The 22,400-nt window shown below is 38.2% G+C and overlaps 1 protein-coding gene across 3 annotated transcripts; it reads left to right on the top strand.

Annotated features, from left to right (window-relative positions):
* Positions 1 to 1,273: 1,273 nt before the first annotated feature.
* Positions 1,274 to 21,640, top strand: CD274 (CD274 molecule). 3 transcript variants are annotated; one of them, XM_003823378.6, is made up of 7 exons: positions 1,274 to 1,665; positions 7,163 to 7,228; positions 8,140 to 8,481; positions 13,939 to 14,226; positions 16,608 to 16,715; positions 17,879 to 17,938; positions 18,940 to 21,640. In XM_003823378.6, the coding sequence occupies exons 2-7, from the start codon at positions 7,177 to 7,179 to the stop codon at positions 18,960 to 18,962; spliced, it is 873 nt and encodes a 290-aa protein (XP_003823426.1). In that variant the 5' UTR covers positions 1,274 to 1,665; positions 7,163 to 7,176; the 3' UTR covers positions 18,963 to 21,640. The 3 variants fall into 3 exon arrangements, 2 of the variants coding, with proteins under 2 accessions (XP_003823426.1, XP_054948154.1); XM_055092179.2 differs by lacking the exon at positions 18,940 to 21,640 and having other exon boundaries at positions 17,879 to 18,932; XR_010109170.1 differs by having other exon boundaries at positions 1,275 to 1,665; positions 16,608 to 17,938.
* Positions 21,641 to 22,400: the final 760 nt, after the last annotated feature.

The raw sequence follows: 22,400 nt of genomic DNA, 5'->3' as shown, positions 1-22,400 counted from the left end.
ATGGCTCTAAAGCCAGTTTTTTTTTTTTTTTTTTTTTGCAGACCTCAAGAGTCATGATGAACTAGCAGATCATAAAGTTTATGCCCTGGGTCTTGACCATTTTTAGAAAAATAAAACATTAAATGAAAATATCAGAGGGCATTGCAGATAGTAGGTCTAAGTATTTTTTCATGAAACTTGTTGTACATGTGTGTGTCATACACAGACTATATATATGCAGTACCTGTAAACTGTATTGCCACATAATGTCTATATTTTCCTAGAGGTCACAGTCACCAAAGTTGGGAAGTCACCCAACTTCGGGAACTTTGGGAAGTCACCCAAACTTACAGTCACCAAAATTGCTCTATTCTACTATGTGACCTCAAAAGTGATTTGAAAGAAGGAACATCTGAGCTGGGCCCAACCCCTATTGCAATTTTATTGAGGCCAAAGAGAACTCCACGCTCCTGCCAAATCAAGGCAGTGTCAGCCTCAATAATTTCCCAGATAAAAATAAAAATCTGTGATACAATCAGAATGTGAAAATTCTTATTTTGGAAGCAAATGTCATAACCAATGCAAGGGCTATCTCAATATTCATTCATTATGCAGTATTTTGAACTGCAGTTGAAATGAATAAGAAGGAAAGGCAAACAATGAAGAGTCCAATTTCTCAATTTAGAAAAAGAGAAAAAAAAGAAAAGGGAGCACACAGGCACGGTGGCTCAAGCCTGTAATATCAGCACTTTGGCGGATCACTTGAGGTCAAGGAGTTCGAGAAAAGAGAGCACCTAGAAGTTCAGCGCGGGATAATACTTAAGTAAATTATGACACCATCGTCTGTCATCTTGGGCCCATTCACTAACCCAAAGCTTTCAAAAGGGCTTTCTTAACCCTCACCTAGTATAGGCTTCCGCAGCCTTAATCCTTAGGGTGGCAGAATATCAGGGACCTTGAGCATTCTTAAAAGATGTAGCTCGGGATGGGAAGTTCTTTTAATGACAAAGCAAATGAAGTTTCATTATGTCGAGGAACTTTGAGGAAGTCACAGAATCCACGATTTAAAAATATATTTCCTATTATACACCCATACACACACACACACCTACTTTCTAGAATAAAAACCAAAGCCATATGGGTCTGCTGCTGACTTTTTATATGTTGTAGAGTTATATCAAGTTATGTCAAGATGTTCAGTCACCTTGAAGAGGCTTTTATCAGAAAGGGGGAAACCTTTCTGATAAAGGTTAAGGGGTAACCTTAAGCTCTTACCCCTCTGAAGGTAAAATCAAGGTGCGTTCAGATGTTGGCTTGTTGTAAATTTCTTTTTTTATTAATAACATACTAAATGTGGATTTGCTTTAATCTTCGAAACTCTTCCCGGTGAAAATCTCATTTACAAGAAAACTGGACTGACATGTTTCACTTTCTGTTTCATTTCTGTACATAGCTTTATTCCTAGGACACCAACACTAGCTACCTAAACTGAAAGCTTCCGCCGATTTCAGCGAAGGTCAGGAAAGTCCAACGCCCGGCAAACTGGATTTGCTGCCTTGGGCAGAGGTGGGCGGGCCCCCGCCTCCGGGCCTGGCGCAACGCTGAGCAGCTGGCGCGTCCCGCGCAGCCCCAGTCCTGCGCAGCTTCCCGAGGCTCCGCACCAGCCGCGCTTCTGTCCGCCTGCAGGTAGGGAGCGTTGTTCCTCCGTGGGTGCCCACGGCCCAGCATCTCTGGCTAGCTCGCTGGGCACTTTAGGACGGAGGGTCTCTACACCCTTTCTTTGGGATGGAGAGAGGAGAAGGGAAAGGGAACGCGATGGTCTAGGGGGCAGTAGAGCCAATTACCTGTTGGGGTTAATAAGAACAGGCAATGCATCTGGCCTTCCTCCAGGCGCGATTCAGTTTTGCTCTAAAAATAATCTATACCTCTAAAAATAAATAAGATAGGTAGTATAGGATAGGACTGTGTGTTCAGAATATAGCTCTGATGCTAGGCTGGAGGTCTGGACACGGGTCCAAGTCCACCGTCAGCTGCTTGCTAGTAACATGACTTGTGTAAGTTATCCCAGCGGCAGCATCTAAGTAAGTCTTTTCCTGCGCTAAGCAGGTCCAGGACCCCTGAACGGAATTTATTTGCTCTGTCCATTCTGAGAACCCAAAGGAGTCCTAAAAGAGGAATGGAGGAGCCTAAGAATAAAAATAGTATAATAAAACATTTCTTAGACACATTGACCTTGGCCCATGTCAAAGTTCAGTCTGGGTTTGTCTTATAACACAAGAAGTAAAAGTACCATTGTTCTACCTCTTTTTTTTAATACTTGAAAAAAATTTACCGTGGATGCTTTTCTATGAATTAAATAACCTTCTAAAAATGTTTTCATTGCTGCATTCGATTAGATTGGGTAACTAAATGAAATTAATTCCTCACTGTTGGGTATCAAGGTTATTTACAGTGGTTCTGTCTTAGCCATTCACTGAACTCATTGCATATATATCTCCGGAATATTGCTGATTGTTTCCTTCAAGTAAACTTAGAAGTGTAACTACTTAGTCAAAGAGCCTGAATATTTTAAAGGCCTTTTGAAGAAAACTGAAAATGCTTTCCAGAAAGGATGTATCAGTTGACAATGATAGTCGTCAACAGTATTTAAGGAGAACTACGATACTCTGAAGAAAAACTTAGCCTTTCTCAGTAAAAGTAGGTAGGCAGAGGCCACACGACAGCAGTTAGAGTGTGGTCTTCAAGGAAGTCACAGAAATACTGTGGGGAATTGAAACCCCATGTGGAAAATGTACAAGAGTGTCTCAGTGTGACTGAGAAGGAGGTTGGGCATGGGGTTTCATCAAGTTTAATAAAGTTTGGTCACTTAGTAGAGGTTTAATAAATCAACTGTCTTAATCTTTGATCCGACTTAAGAATTTTTTTTTGTTTTTGTAGAGATGGGGCTCTTGTTATGTTGCCCAGGCTGTTCTCGAACTCCTAGCCTCAGGCGATCCTCCCTCCTCAGGCTCCAGAAGTCCTGGGATTACTGGCGGGAGCCACCATGCAGGCCTCTTGCTCCTACTTTTGAGAAATTAAGTTTAACCGGTTTTTTTTTTCTTTTTTTTTTTTTTTTTGAGACAGAGTCTCACTCTGTTGCCCATGCTGGAGTGCAGTGGTGCAATCTCAGCTCACTGCAACCTCTGCCTCCCGGGTTCAAGTGATTCTCCTGCCTCAGCCTCCCGAGTAGCTGGGACTACAGGCACCTGCCACCACGCCCAGCTAATTTTTGTATTTTTAGTAGAAATGGGGTTTCACCATATTGGCCAGGCTGATCTCGAACTCCTGACCTCAGGTGATCCGCCTGCCTCGGCCTCCCAAAGTGCTGGGATTACAGGCATGAGCCACTGCTCCTGGCTGCTTAACTTTTTCTCTATCTCGTCCTCCTACCCATCCTACCCTTGGAAGATAGAGAAGTAGTATTAGTTCCATAGTGTTATACTGGGCTTCCCCCAGGGACAAACCCACTTCCCCAACCTGAATGAGCCATCACTTCTTCCCCAGTTCACATTTCATTGCTCTTTAAATGTCTCCATTCGGATATGGGAATTCACATATGGTCATAATTCTTACCTGAAGAAGATGTCAGTCTTCTTCTCTTAGACCAACTGCCCTGATATGAGGTTTAGAGGTTAAAGAACATGTGTGTATTTACATGATCTTTGTATTCTGCCTTTTCGTCCCTCACTAATGACAGCTGCACCCCAAGGAAATGGAGCTGTGGAAGAGAGGGTTTGATGAGAAATTAAGTAAATATTGGATCTAATCCATCACCCTCCAGGAAACCTTTATTACTCCTAAAAATTTCAACCAAATTCATTAAAGGACAAGAACTCCACCAGAGTAGGCCATAAACATTGGCAAAATTAGTTGTAATCCATGACTAGATTTAATGTCCCTTTGTTTTATTCCCATATGGTTATAATGCTTTGCTTGGAATTAGGGGTATTTTAAGTTTTCTTCTGCCTAGTAAGTGAATTTGTATTTATAATACAATAATCATAAAATATCACATTAATATTTTATAACTGTACAGTTATAAAATATTTTATAAGTAATATTTATATTTTATAAGTAATATTTTATAACTGTACAGTTAACTCTGGCCCAAGGAAAAGATAGTCCGATAGATGCTGCAGCCCCATTTTAGCAAACGTGACCTCATAGGCCTGAATGCCATCGCTATTCCACATCTACAGGATAGGCGGAAAGGAGAGAAATAAAAAAATATGTACCTAACCCTGGCAAGAGGATGATGACTCATGTTATTTCACTTAACCTTTTTATCTTTTAACATGAAGGGCTCATATAGGTTGATAAGAAACCAGTGACATAAACAGACCAAAAAATGATCAGATCTTTCAAATTAGCAAAAAAATAATATTTTTTAAACAATGGGTGAAAATACAGTGTAACAGTACCAATTATCAACATGTGTCGAGAACCAGAAAAACGTTCTTTTTCTTTGATCAGCAACACTATTTGGGAAAATCTATCCTCAGGGCCTAGCCTGGGGCCCTGGCACACAGTAGGCACTCAACGAATATTTGCTGAACACACAAATACTTATGATATTTTAAAAATTGGCAACAATCTGATACCTAACAATAGAGGGATTAAATATTATGGAACTGTTAAATAAGATGCTTATGAATACCATGCAGTAAGATGGGCAATATTTATGTCATAAGCTTTAATGAAACAAATGGGTATTAAATGTGTGACAAGGTTATAAATTACTTTTTAAAAGATTACAGGGAAAAAAATTGAAAGATATACACTGAAATGTTTTTTGCTCACAGTGGTGATAAGGTTTCTCAGCATTGGCACTGTTGACGTTTTAGGCTGTATGTCTTTGCTGTGGGAGGCTGGCCTGTGCACTGCAGGGTGTTTGGCAGCACTCTTGGCCTCTGCCCCTAGATAGCAACAGCAGTCCTCCCTCAACCAGCCCAATTTTGACAACCAAAAATGTTTCCAGGCATCACCAGATGCTCCCTGGGTGAGAGTGATGAAACAGTAGGGGATTTTCCCCTTCTTTTCTTATTTTCTGTAATTTCATTATATTACTTTAATAATAAAGAAAAAAACATAAAAAATAAACGAATGTTATTATTCTACGTCAGTTTGGATGTTTGGACTCCATTTTGGGGTTCTTTCCATTATATCACTTGGTCTGCTAAACATTCTACGGTTTGGCAAGGTGAAGTGATTCATGAAATTTTGGTTTTATTTTTTTCCTGATACTAAAAATAAAACATTCTTTCACTTGGAAATTTGGACACAGAACACCAAAAAAAATCCATAATCTCATCTCTCTTTTTCTGTCTTTTCCTTCCTTTTTTCCCTTTAAAAACAATAAAGAGTGAAACCTACCTGTTCTCCCTCTAATTTAATTCCTAAATATAATCACTGTCAATATCTTGGACATTTCCTGTGTCTAAACACACACACACACACTTTTTTTTTTCAGCAAAAGTGGATTTCTGCTACATGTAGTGTTCTGCAACTTACTTTCTATGTGTTTACAAAATCAGTACATGTACATATGCTGAATTCAGTCCTTAATGGTATTATATTTTGTGAATATACCAAAATTTATTTAACCACTTAGACAATCTAGGATATTCTCAGTTTGCTGTTATGAGCAATGCTCTTCCTTTACATATACAGACATATATATATATATATACATATATATATGTGTGTGTTTTTGTTTTAGTAGGATAGATTTCTAGGAGAGGGTGAAAGGTCTTATGACATCCGCATTTATGATTGTAATAGGAAGTATCAAAGTGCCCCCTAAAAAAAAAATCCTCCCATTAGTGGGTAAGAAAGCCTATTTGTTCATATCTTCACAAACACTAAATATTAGAAATATTTACAATTGTGGTCAAGCTCATAAGTGAAAATGGTATTTCATATCTTATATTTTTTATTGTGAGATTGAACATCTTTCATATGTTTACATGTCACCTGTATTTCTTATTCTCTGAACTATATGTTATGACCTTTCACTTATTTTCCTCATGGGTTATGTGTAGTTTGTATAGTTGTCTTATTGATTGTTAGGAGCTATTTATATATTAGGAACATTAATCTCCTGTCTTATATATATGTGGCATTGATTAGTTGATCATTTGTGAGTTCATGTCTGTATACAAAGATTGGAGAGGCACTAAGAGGGAAAACTTACCTCTTTCTTATCAAAGTTTGTAAATATATGTATAACAGAAGAGGGAGAAAATATTAATAAATGCACAGATTGGCTGAAATAGAGTATAAATCTTTTACTCCCCTACTTCAACATAAACTGCAAAAGGAGAGTGACTTTTCTTTCACGCTGACTTCCGTATTCCTCATGCTTAAAATAGTGCCTAGCACAGAAGACGTGCTCAATCAGTGTTTGCTAAACGAAATAATTAGTAACATTTCAAGCAGGATGACTAAATGAAGAATAGAATCTAGGCAGATACTCTGGAAGAGTGGCTGTGAGTCATTCATATCTTAGTATGAATTAGTCAAATCCAACTCTCTCCCCTTCCCACTCCCCACTGTTAGTAGAAGAATCTGTTTATTGAGAGAATAGATTTATAATTTAGAATAAGTGAGAGGGGCAGAAGAGGAGATTTTGAAGGATGGCACCTGAAGGAGGACTAGCATGGCTGAGACAGTGAAGTGGAAGTCTTGAATAGCTAAAGGGTAAGATGAAAGTATTTAGCTGTAGGGGGAAAAAGCATTGACAGGTTGGAAAAGTAAAAGTCAGATTCTCCTTGCTCTGAAATTTTGTACAGGGCAGGTTCTACTAGGTATGTTACAATGCAGAAAAAACATGAAATAATTGAGAGGAATTTGGTGCAATATTATCTTCTTGGCTTCTTTTGAGTGGGCAGATTTTTTTCACGGCCTGTAACTATAATAAATTTGAAACTTCTCATCTTTTAGTAACTTTTTTCATTTATGTGGCTGTGGGCAATGGAATGAAGATATTGAACTTCCAATTCCCTGTTGGGTTTCCACAATTACAAGTCAATCATGACTGGTTATTAGAAGACTATTTCAATTAGAACCACCAAGTCCCATATTGTCATATTGTATGTTTAATTATTAAGTGAAGCAGTCTTCTTTTCGTGTTTTCCATAATTAGGGCATTCCAGAAAGATGAGGATATTTGCTGTCTTTATATTCATGACCTACTGGCATTTGCTGAACGGTAAGACACCAAATCCTTCCATTAGGTTCTATATTTTAAATATTTTAACCATGAGTTTAAAACTAAAATGATAATTTAAAATGCATGCAATTTTCTTATAGAGAGAACATTCTATTCTTTCTTCTACTTTACACAATGGCAAAGTCTTCTTTCTACTTTACGCAATGATAAAGTTACCTGTGTCATTTTGTAAAAATATAGAGAATATAGACAAATTGAAAGACACAAAATAATCTATTACCCATTTCCCAGGGTTAACTACTGAAAATATCTGGGGAAATGGCCTGTATGTATACATTTATTTGTTTGCTTTCAACAAGGCCAAGATCCTTTGATCTTTCAGTCTTGGTTGCTCTGTGACATGCCTTTCCTGATGAGGATACTCCAAGGAAGAATTGTAGGATACATGGAAAATGTCAGGGTAACACAGTACTGGCATCACCCTGTGGTCTTTCCTCAACTCCATACCAATGTACTCCTTGCCAGAAAACTGATCAAAAGTTTAGGGAAGTAAAAAGAGATGACTGTTAGAATCTACCATTCCCTCTATGTAGGAAGCAAATAGGTGTCCTGTCAAAGGACATTCTGGGGATGTCTACATGAAACCAAGTCTCCCTGGTTGTAAGGACTCCATCTCCATATAATATTTATACAGTAATATATGTTTATAAATTGTGGGGGCAACTTGTTTAGCTAATTTTATTATTCTGCTATTGGGACACTGTGTCTCGGCATGAGATATAGTGTCCCAAAACATATTTCAAGCCCATTGGATAAAATGTGTTTAGCAAGTTCTTAAATATAATGATAACATAACCGACCAGATAAAGTGATTTATAAACGCTGTGTCAATTTTGTAAATGTTTCGAGGAATTTTCCCTTTTCTGAAGGTTGTCCTTCTTTCTTTTTAGCATTTACTGTCACGGTTCCCAAGGACCTATATGTGGTAGAGTATGGCAGCAATATGACAATTGAATGCAAATTCCCAGTAGAAAAACAATTAGACCTGGCTGCACTAATTGTCTATTGGGAAATGGAGGATAAGAACATTATTCAATTTGTGCATGGAGAGGAAGACCTGAAGGTTCAGCATAGTAGCTACAGACAGAGGGCCCGGCTGTTGAAGGACCAGCTCTCCCTGGGAAATGCTGCACTTCAGATCACAGATGTGAAATTGCAGGATGCAGGGGTTTACCGCTGCATGATCAGCTATGGTGGTGCCGATTACAAGCGAATTACTGTGAAAGTCAATGGTAAGAATTATTATAGATGAGAGGCCTGATCTTTATTGAAAACATATTCCAAGTGTTGAAGACTTTTCATTCTTGTAAGTCCATACTTATTTTCAAACAGAACAGCATAGTCTGTTCATTCATTCATTCAATTCATAAATTCATTCACATAATTATCCAATTAGCATTTCTTGAGCACCTGTTTGATAGTCACTGGAAATCCAGAGACAAACAACACAGAGCCATGTTCTACAGTATGTACAGTTTTCCAAAAATAATTTCTAGTCTTTACTTTTTTATTACAAATGGAATACATATACTTGCAAATAATTCAGATACTATGGAAGAGATCAAATGAATTGCAAAAGTGTCCCTCCTCCCTTCACCACTATCTCCCATGGCATGCAAAGAGAGTAACCATTATTTGTGTGTCCCTCCAGAAATTTTTTTATTCAACTACTATTTTTTTATTTTATTAGGTCTGTCAGTTTTCCTTTTTTGAGCCTCCCTATATCAAATGCAAATAAATATATTCAGAACAAACCCCACTGTAAGGTTCACATTAAAAAAGACTTGAAGTCACCCTATGAAGACAAAAAATAATCATATTAAGTGTAAAAGAACCTATTCTTCCACTACAGTATAAGCCATACTTACTGGGCATATATTCATCTTGAAAATCTATACTGATGTTGTCTTGGAGAATTGAAAAGGAACTAGGAGTGTCAGTTCCTCGGTATTGACCCACAGTTATGTTATCAGGTCACTTGAGTTCAAAGTTTTGTGTTGGCACTAGCTAAGTAAAGGAAAACACCTCTGCTTTCATTGTTGGGTTTCACAGAATTGAGAGCTGAAAGGATCCCAGGCAGAAGCAGCTAATCCAAACTCCCACAAAGAACAAAAATCCCCCAGAGGATCTTCTGTTCATATATTTTCTGCAATGGCGTCCCTGTCATATCCCACAATGGCCTCCCTGCCATTTGGATATCCCTTCCATATCCTGTTGAAATTACTCCCTAATAGTAAGCTGAAATCTGCCCCTCTAGTTGTAGTCTTGGGATTATTTCATTTACATGATGACCTTTTAATATTTGACTAGAATTAAATCATCTCCCCTTGGTCTTTCCATTCCTGGGCTAACTACCATCAATCTGAGGGCTAACAATACCAGTAGAAAAAGTTTACATTTGTCACTGATCACTGATCAATTATTAATTAATGACCACTGATAACTATAAACTCAAAAACAAAATCATGTGGGGATTAAGAGAAATGTATCAGTTTTATGTTGTATTTCTGGTCCCTGATTCTGGCTCAGGTAATGCCACTATTGTCAAGAACATATCACTTGTAAAGTAGATTTAATTTTCATTATATTTTACCATATGCTTCTCCATTCACGACATCTCTTGAGATGTTGTGGTTTATACTTTCAGTTTTTCTCCAGTCCATCAGCAAATATCAGGCATCTACTGTGTTCCAAGATATTAAAGAAATCATCATGACGTAGCCTCATCAACAGCATTGCTAGATCTGGGATGGAAAGGAAGAGTATAATCCTGGCAGTCAGGAAGAAGGCAGCATAAAGTATAAGTTTCTGCTTCCAAAGAAGGTCTCTCATCAGCCTGTAGGGAGTGTGTAGGGAAGGGACAGCTGTCCTTGTAGTAGGGAAGGGTTTTATTCAGGTCGTCTGGGCTCCATAATATCCCTTGTGTATCTGCAGTCTCCTTTGCCATGGATCAACACAATAGGAAATCTTCTGGCACTGATGGTTTTTCCAAGGGGGAGTTCTTTATGGAGCAAAGCAAATGACCAACCAGGTTTGAGGACCTGATTCGTTTGACAATTCCATTTTGTATTGTAAATTACTTAATTGGCATTCTAGTCCCAATCCATCTTGTCATTTGCATACAGTGGTTTTGGGATTGAGTTCAGCTATACCAAAAGTCTGAACCTTCTGCACTTAGAACAAGGCAACCACCAAGCTTCGCTTGCACTGAGGCCGTGTCTCCAATGGAAATGAGGTAGCTGGCTTGCAGGAGCTTCCCAACTCAGGGAAGTAGAACTCCTGAGTCACCTCCATATGCAAATGATTTCACAGTAATGCTGTTGAACTTCACTTCCCATCACAGCAAATGTGTGGTAACATAGCTTCCCCACAGGAGTTTACTCACCATGGTATTTTAAAGGTGAAACATTTCAAAACTGAAATTTGAAAGAATTTAGTTTTGGATTCACTCAATTATCACTATCACTTTGGGTGTTATTGCACCTTTCTTGTTTGTGAGTTTAAATGCCAGACTCTCAGGCCTCTACCTTTCAATTAAAAGTGTTTTTCTTTAATCGCTGAACCTAACAGCAGGGAAAACGAAATGTTCATTCAGACTTTCAGAACCTTCAATGAGATTAGGCAGCTGAAAGATCAAAGTGTTGCATAGTTGTCCCGATAAAGCTATTTGGATCATATGGACCAAATCAACTGCTGTCATTCCCCACCAACCCCATCTCTCCCCAAAATTCCCAGCCCTGTTTAAGTGTTCTCTGTAGCATTTATCTCTATCTAGTATATTGTGTAGCATATCATATCATACTTTGCTATTTTGTTTATTGTCTCTCTCCTCCTAGAATATAAACTCCACAAGCACAAAGATTTGGGCCTGTTTTATAATATTGCTTTATCCCCAGGGCTTGATGTACAGCAGAGTGGTGGTACGAAAAGAGCACACAAAAAAATACTTGTTGAGTCAATGAATGAATGATTTCCTCAAATAGGATTAGCCTAAAATTTTGGAAACATGAACAGATTTGGATATGTGAAAATTTATTTCCAAGACTGTTCATCAGGAACTGTTAGCAGCTTCTAAAGGGTACACTGAAGCAGCAGCAGTAAAAGGAGGAAGAGGAGCAGCTCTGCTACTGCTACTATCGCGTACTACAATTAGCACTTGCTTATTCTGTGTGTTAGGCCCTGTACTGAACACTCTGTCTAAATTAGTTCATTTCCTCCTGGAAATGACTCTAGGGGGTAAGTGCTTCATCATGTAACATGAGTATTTTTCGTATTTTATTGTGTCTGAAATCCGAGTGTGTCTTTCAATGATGGAATCTTTGATTCCATGATAAGTGGTATTATTCCCATTTTAAGGATGAGGAAACTGAGGTCCAAAGAAATTAAGTAATTTGCCCAAATTCACCCAGCCTAGAAAATGATAAAGCTAGTTCTAAATCCAAGCAGATTAGCGCTGAAGTCTGGGCCCGTAATAATCACTTTTTATTGCCTATATTTGTACCTCTGGTGTATGTATCAAGTTATATGTTGACTTCAAAACTATCATGACCTTTTCTTGGTTTTGATTGTCCAACATTAGTATAGTGTTCTAGATCTAGTAAACCAGGGGTCTGCAAAAAATTTTGATTACTCACCTCATCTGTAAAACATTTTAAACTTGTGTGTTTGTGCATGCACATTTGTGTGTAATTATAAAAAATTTACTTTCTGTTAATATATAAGTTGTACCATAAGAAATTGCCATTTTTGAAGAGCAAAAAAAGGTTGAATGTTACCAGTTACATCTGGTTCAACCTAATAGACATTTGTACAAAAATAGACATTTTAAGAGGTTGAAATAAAAATTTAATAAACAATATTTTCAATGTTTACTAATTGTGGTGCTTCACTATCATTAGCTAATATGTCAAGGCATAATATACCTTAGGGTGAACTTTATCATTAACAAAGGTGGATGGTGTCAATAATCTTGAGGTTTGTGTTTTTTTATATAACACTGTGAGGTCTAATTAAGTACTTACTGTTTACCACCTCATACAGTGGCCGATAAAAAGTGTCACTTCTGCTGTTTCCTCTGGGTTGTGCTTGAATTATTAGTATTATCTTCAGTCCTCAGTTTCTTTGTGGGAAACTTTTTAATTAGTTGTTTAATTTTGTAAGATGGTTAGTTTAGTCAAAATTAGATAAGAGAATTTGAAAATCCGTAACTACCTCAAAGCAACCCACGCATAAGAACTATTATTTTTGGGTTTTGAAATCATAATTTTATTGATTTCCAGTGTTTCCACTGGTAGTGGTTTCATTGATATAGGAGTATCAAAACATCACTCATTATTTATTTCAGTTTCATTTGATCCTAGCTGTTTTGTATTAACTCTCTGTGAAGAAATTACCTCACAAATCTATTGCTGTCCTTGGTAAAGGAATGGAGAATTAAGGCTCTAGATCATTAGTGGTTACGCTATAGTATTAGGAGTAAAAAAAAGATTATACCAACAAAATAAGAACATGTTAATGTACTTGTAATGAATAAACATGAATAAAGCTCTTATGCTATATAGATGCACTAAACAATCTACTAGAATTGTCAGCAAACTACATATCTTAATCCTGAAAGGGTCCCAAACCAATGATCTAAAATTGAATCAAACTTTCTTCCTTGAGCATAATTACTTAAATGATTTATTAAAATAGCCAGCATTTAAAAGCTTAAAACATAAGTATCATAATGTGGTATCCTAGATAGCATCCCAGAACAGAAAAAGGATATTAGGGGAAAACTGGAGGAGTGGAATAAATTATGCAGTTTAGTTATTAATAATGTACTAATGTCCTCAGTTATGACGATTGTACCATGGTAATGTAAGATACTAACAATAGAGGAAACCGGGTAAGGAGTATACAGTAACTCTATACTATATTTGCAACTTTTTTGTAAATTTAAAACTTCTACAATAAAGAACAAATTTAAACATTAAAAAGTATCACCAGGAACATATTTCACTGTTTACAGATGAAATACTATGTATTTTCATATCTAATTTCTGATCATTGACTTCAAATCAGAAAAGTGAATGACACATCAAAATCAGGTTTTCTGTTTACTGAAGTCTAAGAAAAGAACGCATACCAGCTGGAGAGATTCATGTTTATAAAGACGGATTTATAACAACAAAAATAAAATATCCAAGAATAAATTTAAGAAGAAATGGGGCCCTATGTAAAAAGTATAGCACTTTACTGAGAAACATATGAAAACCTGAACAAATGGAGAGGGATATTTTGTATTTGAATAGAAAGACTTCTGGTTTAAAGATAATTCTCTTTAAATTATTTTTTGTAGACATTTAAGGGGTACAAGAGCAGTGTTGTCACATGGATATATACATAGTGGTGAAGTCTGGGATTTTAGTGTAAATTAATCTTTACATTTTGTTTGAGCCCAATAAATGTACCAACATGATTTTTATAGAAAGATAGTCATTCCTATTAACCCAAACTTGTCCCAACTTTGAACTGAATTGAGACAGAGCTAGCAGGTGTTCCCCACGGCTGAGGCATCTGAACATTAAGCATATCCCTCTGAGAACCAGCCTGCATTGATACTCTTTCTAATGTGGACAGCATCAAGCTATGTACGTAGTTCTGTGCTCAGCAAAAGCCCTGACTTCTTTTTGTTTATGTCCTAGCCCCATACAACAAAATCAACCAAAGAATTTTGGTTGTGGATCCAGTCACCTCTGAACATGAACTGACATGTCAGGCTGAGGGCTACCCCAAGGCCGAAGTCATCTGGACAAGCAGTGACCATCAAGTCCTGAGTGGTAAGACCACCACCACCAATTCCAAGAGAGAGGAGAAGCTTTTCAATGTGACCAGCACACTGAGAATCAACACAACAACTAATGAGATTTTCTACTGCACTTTTAGGAGATTAGATCCTGAGGAAAACCATACAGCTGAATTGGTCATCCCAGGTAATATTCTGAATGTGTCCATTAAAATATGTCTAACACTGTCCCCTAGCACCTAGCATGATGTCTGCCTATCATAGTCATTCAGTGATTGTTGAATAAATGAATGATGAATAACACTATATTTACAAAATGTATCCTAATTCCTCACCTCCATTCATCCAAACCATATTGTTACTTAGTAAACATTCAGCAGATATTTATGGAATATACCTTTTGTTCCATGCATTGTAGTACTCATTGGATACACATAGAATAATAAGACTCAGTTCACACTCTTCAGGAAACAGATAAAAAACTAAGAAACAAATAAAAAACAGGCAATCCAACACCATGTGGGAAATGCTTTCATAGCCGGGAAACCTGGGGGAATACCTGAGAGGAATACTCAATTCAGGCCATGTTTCAGGAATCCAAATCCTGGCACATCAGAGCTGCTTCCCTCTTTCCAGGGTGGCAGGAAATAAATGGAACATATTTTTCTGTCTTATGCCAAACATGAGGGACCCTTTCTCCCCTGTGCCTCTCCCAAGGTAGTCTACAATATTTCAACTCTAGCAGTCTGCTTAGTGCATAGAACATGAGGCTGTGTGTCCCTGGGCAAATTACTAGACTTCTGTGTGCTTCACTTTCCCTGTAGGATTATAATCTACTGAGCAAGGTTATTGTAAGGGTCAGATTAGCAACAGTGTATGAAAATTATTTGAGACCATTGCCTGCACAAATTCAACTATTTTTTTTTTATCTCACTACTCTACAGAAGTAGGTAGGGTGGGAGACAGAGTCTGATGAGAGGCTCAGAATGTGAAAGAAAGTGAGGCGAGTGAGCATGATATTTAATATAAACACAAAGATATTCTGAGAAGAGCTTCTCACTGCCCCCTCCCCCAATACATGTTGATAGGAAAATGCCACGTACTTCAGCAAAAACAACTGAAAAATTAGATAGAAAAGTCAATCAATAGGAAAAGATAATCCAGGATGGTGTTGTGAACAGAAGGAGGGGGAAAAAAACTTTAGAAAATGATGGGGATGCTCTTACTGGGGTACGAGTCCTCAGGTATTGAACTGGCTTTCAGTAAAAGCTAGATTAGTGGGTTCCTGCCATTTAAAAGCTGTTTTATGACAACTTACTTGTTGGGTGGCCTACAGTAACTCACCTAACTGCACTGAGTCTGTTTCCTCATCTGTAAATTGGGGATTTTTTTTTTTAAATCCCTGGCATGCCTAACTCATAAAGTTGTTCTGAAACTGAAATAAAACATACATGAACAGGCATTGTAAACTGTAAGTTACGGAAAAAGCTGGCTGTTGTTGTGTCTTTAAAGTTTCACCTGGGTAGTCAAAGATGGATCATGGGGCTCAGTGGAGAGCTGAGCCAGGCAGGAGCTGACTAAGGGTGAGAGGTGGGAGTTAGCAGCCTCTGAACAACTGTGTGCCATGGGACCCCCTTTCCTCCTGCATGGTACCCCAGACAAGGAGCCTAGTAAGAGATACTAATGGCTTGTTGTCCAGAGATGTTCAAACTGCAGAGAAAGATAAGACAACAAGCATTGGCCTCCAATCATGATGACAGATAGGAGGAGGTGGGAGCTCCTTAGCAGTGCTGGTTGGCCTTCCATGTTCTACTGTGGACCATCTCTGCCATGTACTGTAGGCTACTAGCTTCTATATTAAAGAATGCAAGAGGGGCCAGGAGCGGAGGCTCATGCCTGTAATCTCAGCACTTTGGGAGGCCAAGGTGGGCAGATCACTTGAGGTCAGGAGTTTGTGACCAGCCTGGCCAACATGGTGAAACTCTGCCTTTACTAAAAATATAAAAATTAGCTGGGTGTGGTGGTGTGCACCTGTAATCCCAGCTACTCGGGAGACTGAGGCACAAGAATTGCTTGAACCCGGGAGGCGGAAGTTGCAGTGAGCCAAGATTGTGCCACTGCACTCCACCCTGGGCAACAGAGAAAGACTCTGCCTCAAAAAAAAAAAAAAAAGCAAGAGGAAGTGAAATAATCAAGGCCGCCATTTAATAGTGAGCAGCCACTCCATGTGGTACCGTGCTAAGCACATTATAAATATTAGCCTCACAAGAAACGTATTAGCATTTGTATTTTGTACACTGGTTAAGTATCTTGCCCAAGACCTCAAAACTGGTTAAGGGCAGCAGAATTTAGCCCCAGCACCACCTTTTCAAAGCCTGGGCTTCTCGCACTTCTCCATGCTGTTCCCATTTTAACACAGGTATCTCGCCATTCCAGCCACTCAAACTGTGGCATTTAAGAAAATTATCCTAAAGCTAAACTAAACTTCAAGGATGACTATTCTCCTGACCCCTTCCCATCAAAATTTTATCTTTAGTCAGTTTGTTTTCGTTTTGTTTTGTTTTTCAGAACTACCTCTGGCACATCCTCCAAATGAAAGGACTCACTTGGTAATTCTGGGAGCCATCTTATTATGCCTTGGTGTAGCACTGACATTCATCTTCTGTTTAAGAAAAGGTAGTATTTCCTTAATTGCAGTGGTCTCCACTGGGGGTGAGGAAGGGGTGAGAATTGGATCATGGCTGCAAGGAAACCCGACTTAACCTCTGCAAGGTGGTGCAAAGGCATTCCACTGTTCAACAGCAATTATATTGAAGCTGAGTGGGGTCACTGGGTGAAAATGAAGTGTAAGGGGTGAGGGGCAGGAGAATGGGTATGGATGGAGGTAGAAGATGCAGTGTCATACAGTTTTTTTCTATCATGAAAATAACCACAGACTTACAGAAGAGAAAGAGCTAAAATGCCCGTCATTTTCAGTTGCATTTTAGTCTTGCATTAGTTGCAACCAGCTGGTTTCTGGGTACCCTAAGTAATAAAAATAGTTCCTCTGTAGAACTGTAGTATTTTTACCATAGAGTATTTTGCATAATTTTTGGTAGAGGATGTTACATAATTTGCATGTGTTCATTTCTCCATTTACCTGTGGGAACAATTAAAATCCAGGCAAATGAGTATATTCAAATAATTTCCTCCCATTTAAGATGATTCAGAGTAAATAATTCCTCCAATACTTAGAGAAGTATACCAAGAGATCCAGTGACGGTATAGAGTTGTCTGATGTTAAATAGGGAAGTAGAATATGGAAGGGGATTCCAATAGTCGTTGAAAAATTCCCCATAATCCCTTACATGGGGGAAAGTAGTGTTAACTGAGAGAGTAGAGATAAGCTGTTTCCAAAAATTATATTCTTAACAGGACTGAGATAGCCAGAATATGAGGATCAAGTTTCAATGACAGTAAGATCCTGAGATGGAGTTGATTTGCACAAAGAAATAATTGTTGCCAGCTTGCATTTTGAATATTTCTCTGGAAAAAAAGATTAGTTGGCAGTAGAAATGGACAGAAATCAATAGATATTAAAATACCTCAGAATTTGGTTCATCTCTGGGAAAAGATGAAAAATAAAAGTGTATACTCCTCAAGAAAATCTAGGATCAAAAGCATGTGCCCTACACTATTGAATTAATTAACCTCATAAGTTGGGACCTGTGGAATAAGGATGTCCACCAGACTTCCTAGGGATTACAAATGTTTCACAGAACTTGAAATTTAAACTTGGGTCACTGTATGGGATGTAGAGCTGTGCTATATGGAAATAAAAATGATTTCTTTTTCTCAAGGGAGAATGATGGATGTGAAAAAATGTGGCATCCAAGATACAAACTCAAAGAAGCAAAGTGGTAAGAATATCAGACGGAATTGGGAAGTAAAAGGCAAAGGAAACAAAAAGCTAAAGCAATAACAAAGAGAAATCCATCAGTCATAATCTCCTCTCCTTTTAAAGAATGCTGGTTCCCCTCTGCCTCACAGCTAATACAAGAACTCCTCCACCGTCTGAGGAGGTTTAGGAGCAGGGAAGGGGAAGGAGTCAGCTTCTCTTTGCTAATCTTCTGTTGCCCTGCACCCTAGCAGCTCCTTGCAGCAGGGGACAAGGATGACTTAGGTGGATGGATAATTAATTGATTCTAAAATATTGTGTGTCAGTATTGTAATACTATGTTAATTGCACCATGCACGGTATCTCATTTAATCCCCCACCCCTTGCCATTACCAAAGAGAGAGAGAGAGAAATACTAGAATTTATCCTCATTTTACAGTAGAGAAAACAGAGGGTCAAGAAGATAATGTAAAGTGCCCAAGAACACACAGCTGATCACAAAAATCAAGCTTGGGGGCCATTAGCCTAACCACAGACCCTTACTCTTAACCCATCTGCTTCAATCCATTTTGCTACAAATGTTTACATTTATAAGGAGGGCAGAAAAGCCTCATCCAGTTTATTGAACTAAGAAGAAAGTTATATTAAGGTTTCTAATTTTTTTAATGTAGTTAGAAACCAAACTTAACAATGAGCCCAAGTTTAAAGCAGTCTAATTAACCTGGACAAGCTCAGGCAAGTTTCATTCTGTGGCCCATAGCATCATCTGTGTTGTAAAGCTAAGTAGCAAATGTTGTTTGGGTCATGCTGGGGGACAAGCCATCCCAATTTGCTCAGGACTGAGGGGTTTTCCAGGATAGCATGTAAGGATAATTGGGTACAAATATAACCTGCTGCTTTCTCTCATTTCAGATTTATCATTTATGATATCAGCAACTATGAGTTATGTTTTTTATTAGATTTCTTGTTACTTTTTCCCCAGACCACTTCCCATGAAATTAATATACTATTATCACTCTCCAGATACACATTTGGAGGAGACGTAATCCAGCATTGGAACTTCTGATCTTCAAGCAGGGATTCTCAACCTGTGGTTTAGGGGTTCATCAGGGCTGAGCGTGACAAGAGGAAGGAATGGGCCCGTGGGATGCAGGCAATGTAGGACTTAAAAGGCCCAAGCACTGAAAATGGAACCTGGCGAAAGCAGAGGAGGAGAATGAAGAAAGATGGAGTCAAACAGGGAGCCTGGAGGGAGACCTTGATACTTTCAAATGCCTGAGGGGCTCATGGACGCACGTGACAGGGAGAAAGGATACTTCTGAACAAGGAGCCTCCAAGCAAATCATCCATTGCTCATCCTAGGAAGACGGGTTGAGAATCCCTAATTTGAGGGTCAGTTCCTGCAGAAGTGCCCTTTGCCTCCACTCAATGCCTCAATTGGTTTTCTGCATGACTGAGAGTCTCAGTGTTGGAACGGGACAGTATTTATGTATGAGTTTTTCCTATTTATTTTGAGTCTGTTAGGTCTTCTTGTCATGTGAGTGTGGTTGTCAATGATTTCTTTTGAAGATATATTGTAGTAGATGTTACAGTTTTGTCGCCAAACTAAACTTGCTGCTTAATGATTTGCTCACATCTAGTAAAACATGGAGTATTTGTAAGGTGCTTGGTCTCCTCCATAACTACAAGTACACATTAGAAGCATAAAGATCAAACCGTTGGTTGCATAGGATGTCACCTTTATTTAACCCATTAATACTCTGGTTGACCTAATCTTATTCTCAGACCTCAAGTGTCTGTGCAGTATCTGTTCCATTTAAATATCAGCTTTACAATTATGTGGTAGCCTACACACATAATCTCATTTCATCGCTGTAACCACCCTGTTGTGATAACCACTATTATTTTACCCATTGCACAGCTGAGGAAGCAAACAGATTAAGTAACTTGCCCAAACCAGTAAATAGCAGACCTCAGACTGCCACCCACTGTCCTTTTATAATACAATTTATAGCTATATTTTACTTTAAGCAGTTCATTTATTCAAAAACCATTTATTAAGTGCCCCTGCATTATCAATCACTGTGCCAGGCATTGAATCTACAGATGTGAGCAAGACAAAGTACCTGTCCTCAAGGAGCTCATAGTATAATGAGGAGATTAACAAGAAAATGTATTATTACAATTTAGTCCAGTGTCATAGCATAAAGATGATGTGAGGAGAAAACCCGAGCAGTGTTGCCAAGAGGAGGAAATAGGCCAGTGTGGTCTGGGACAGTTGGATATACTTAAACATCTTAATAATCAGAGTAATTTTCATTTACAAAGAGAGGTCGGTACTTAAAATAACCCTGAAAAATAACACTGGAATTCCTTTTCTAGCATTATATTTATTCCTGATTTGCCTTTGCCATATAATCTAATGCTTGTTTATATAGTGTCTGGTATTGTTTAACAGTTCTGTCTTTTCTATTTAAATGCCATTAAATTTTAAATTCATACCTTTCCATGATTCAAAATTCAAAAGATCCCATGGGAGATGGTTGGAAAATCTCCACTTCATCCTCCAAGCCATTCAAGTTTCCTTTCCAGAAGCAACTGCTACTGCCTTTTATTCATATGTTCTTCTAAAGATAGTCTACATTTGGAAATGTATGTTGAAGGCACGTATTTTTAAAATTTTTTTCCTAAATAGTAACACATTGTATGTCTGCTGTGTACTTTGCTATTTTTATTTATTTTAGTGTTTCTTATATAGCAGATGGAATGAATTTGAAGTTCCCAGGGCTGAGGACCCATGCCTTCTTTGTTTCTTAGTTATCTTTCCCATAGCTTTTCATTATCTTTCATATGATTCAGTATATGTTAAATATGTCCTACATATACATTTAGACAACCACCATTTGTTAAGTATTTGCTCTAGGACAGAGTTTGGATTTGTTTATGTTTGCTCAAAAGGAGACCCATGGGCTCTCCAGGGTGCACTGAGTCAATCTAGTCCTAAAAAGCAATCTTATTATTAACTCTGTATGACAGAATCATATCTGGAACTTTTGTTTTCTGCTTTCTGTCAAGTATAAACTTCACTTTGATGCTGTACTTGCAAAATCACATTTTCTTTCTGGAAATTCCGGCAGTGTACCTTGACTGCTAGCTACCCTGTGCCAGAAAAGCCTCATTCGTTGTGCTTGAATGCCACCAGCTGTCATCACTACACAGCCCTCCTAAGAGGCTTCCTGGAGGTTTTGAGATTCAGTTGCCCTGGGAGATCCCAGAGTTTCCTTTCCCTCTTGGCCATATTCTGGTGTCAATGACAAGGAATACCTTGGCTTTGCCACATGTCAAGGCTGAAGAAACAGTGTCTCCAACAGAGCTCCTTGTGTTATCTGTTTGTACATGTGCATTTGTACAGTAATTTGTGTGACAGTGTTCTTTGTGTGAATTACAGGCAAGAATTGTGGCTGAGCAAGGCACATAGTCTACTCAGTCTATTCCTAAGTCCTAACTCCTCCTTGTGGTGTTGGATTTGTAAGGCACTTTATCCCTTTTGTCTCATGTTTCATCGTAAATGGCATAGGCAGAGATACCTAATTCTGCATTTGATTGTCACTTTTTGTACCTGCATTAATTTAATAAAATATTCTTATTTATTTTGTTACTTGGTGCACCAGCATGTCCATTTTCTTGTTTATTTTGTGTTTAATAAAACGTTCAGTTTAACATCCCAGTGGAGAAAGTTACTTGGAATATTTGCAGCCTTCTTCCTAGTTCTTTTTTCATTGCTTATACAGCATGTTTTTATACAGCATGCTTTTGAATCCTGCACAATGAAAAAAGTATCAAAAGATTTTATTTTAAAAAAGAATGTATTGAAAATTTTCATTCTCTCTCATTCAGCAGCTTCCTTTAGGACCATACCAAGAAGAGTCAAAATCCTGTCATCTACATTGAAGATCTGAGGGAAAGAGGGTGGGAGAGAAGGAGTGGAACCCAATAGAACTATAGGGAAACAAAGGGACTTACCTCTAAGAAAGTACTTTTCCCAGATCTGTAAATGGGTATGCAATCCAATGTGTAGGAAGCTAGACGTATTGCAATCTTCAAGTTTTGAAAATAAAGCGAGGAACCTAGAACTAAGCCAAGTTGAGGATTAAGGGCTAGCAATGGTTAGGACCATAGATCTGTGGTTTTAAACAAGCATGACAAAACTTATCATTCAAGGAAGTATAGACCTTTTAATGTGTCATCCGGTGAGATTTTAGTCATGAAATTCCATTTTAAAAGACTTTATCACTTGTTTGAATCAGATACTCTTAAAGGATTGTAATGGCTATTTCTAAGAATATGTGTTTGACTCTAGATGCTTTTGTTTGTTTGTTTGTTTTTGAGACAGAGTTTTGCTCTTGTCACCCAGGCTGCAGTGCAATGGCACTATCTCAGCTCACTGCAACCTCCGCCTCCAGGTTCAACGGATTCTCCTGCCT

This window comes from Pan paniscus, chromosome 11 (assembly GCF_029289425.2).
Source record: "Pan paniscus chromosome 11, NHGRI_mPanPan1-v2.0_pri, whole genome shotgun sequence".
NCBI classification, from domain to species: domain Eukaryota; kingdom Metazoa; phylum Chordata; class Mammalia; order Primates; family Hominidae; genus Pan; species Pan paniscus.
This window is presented reverse-complemented; position numbering and strand designations above follow the sequence as displayed.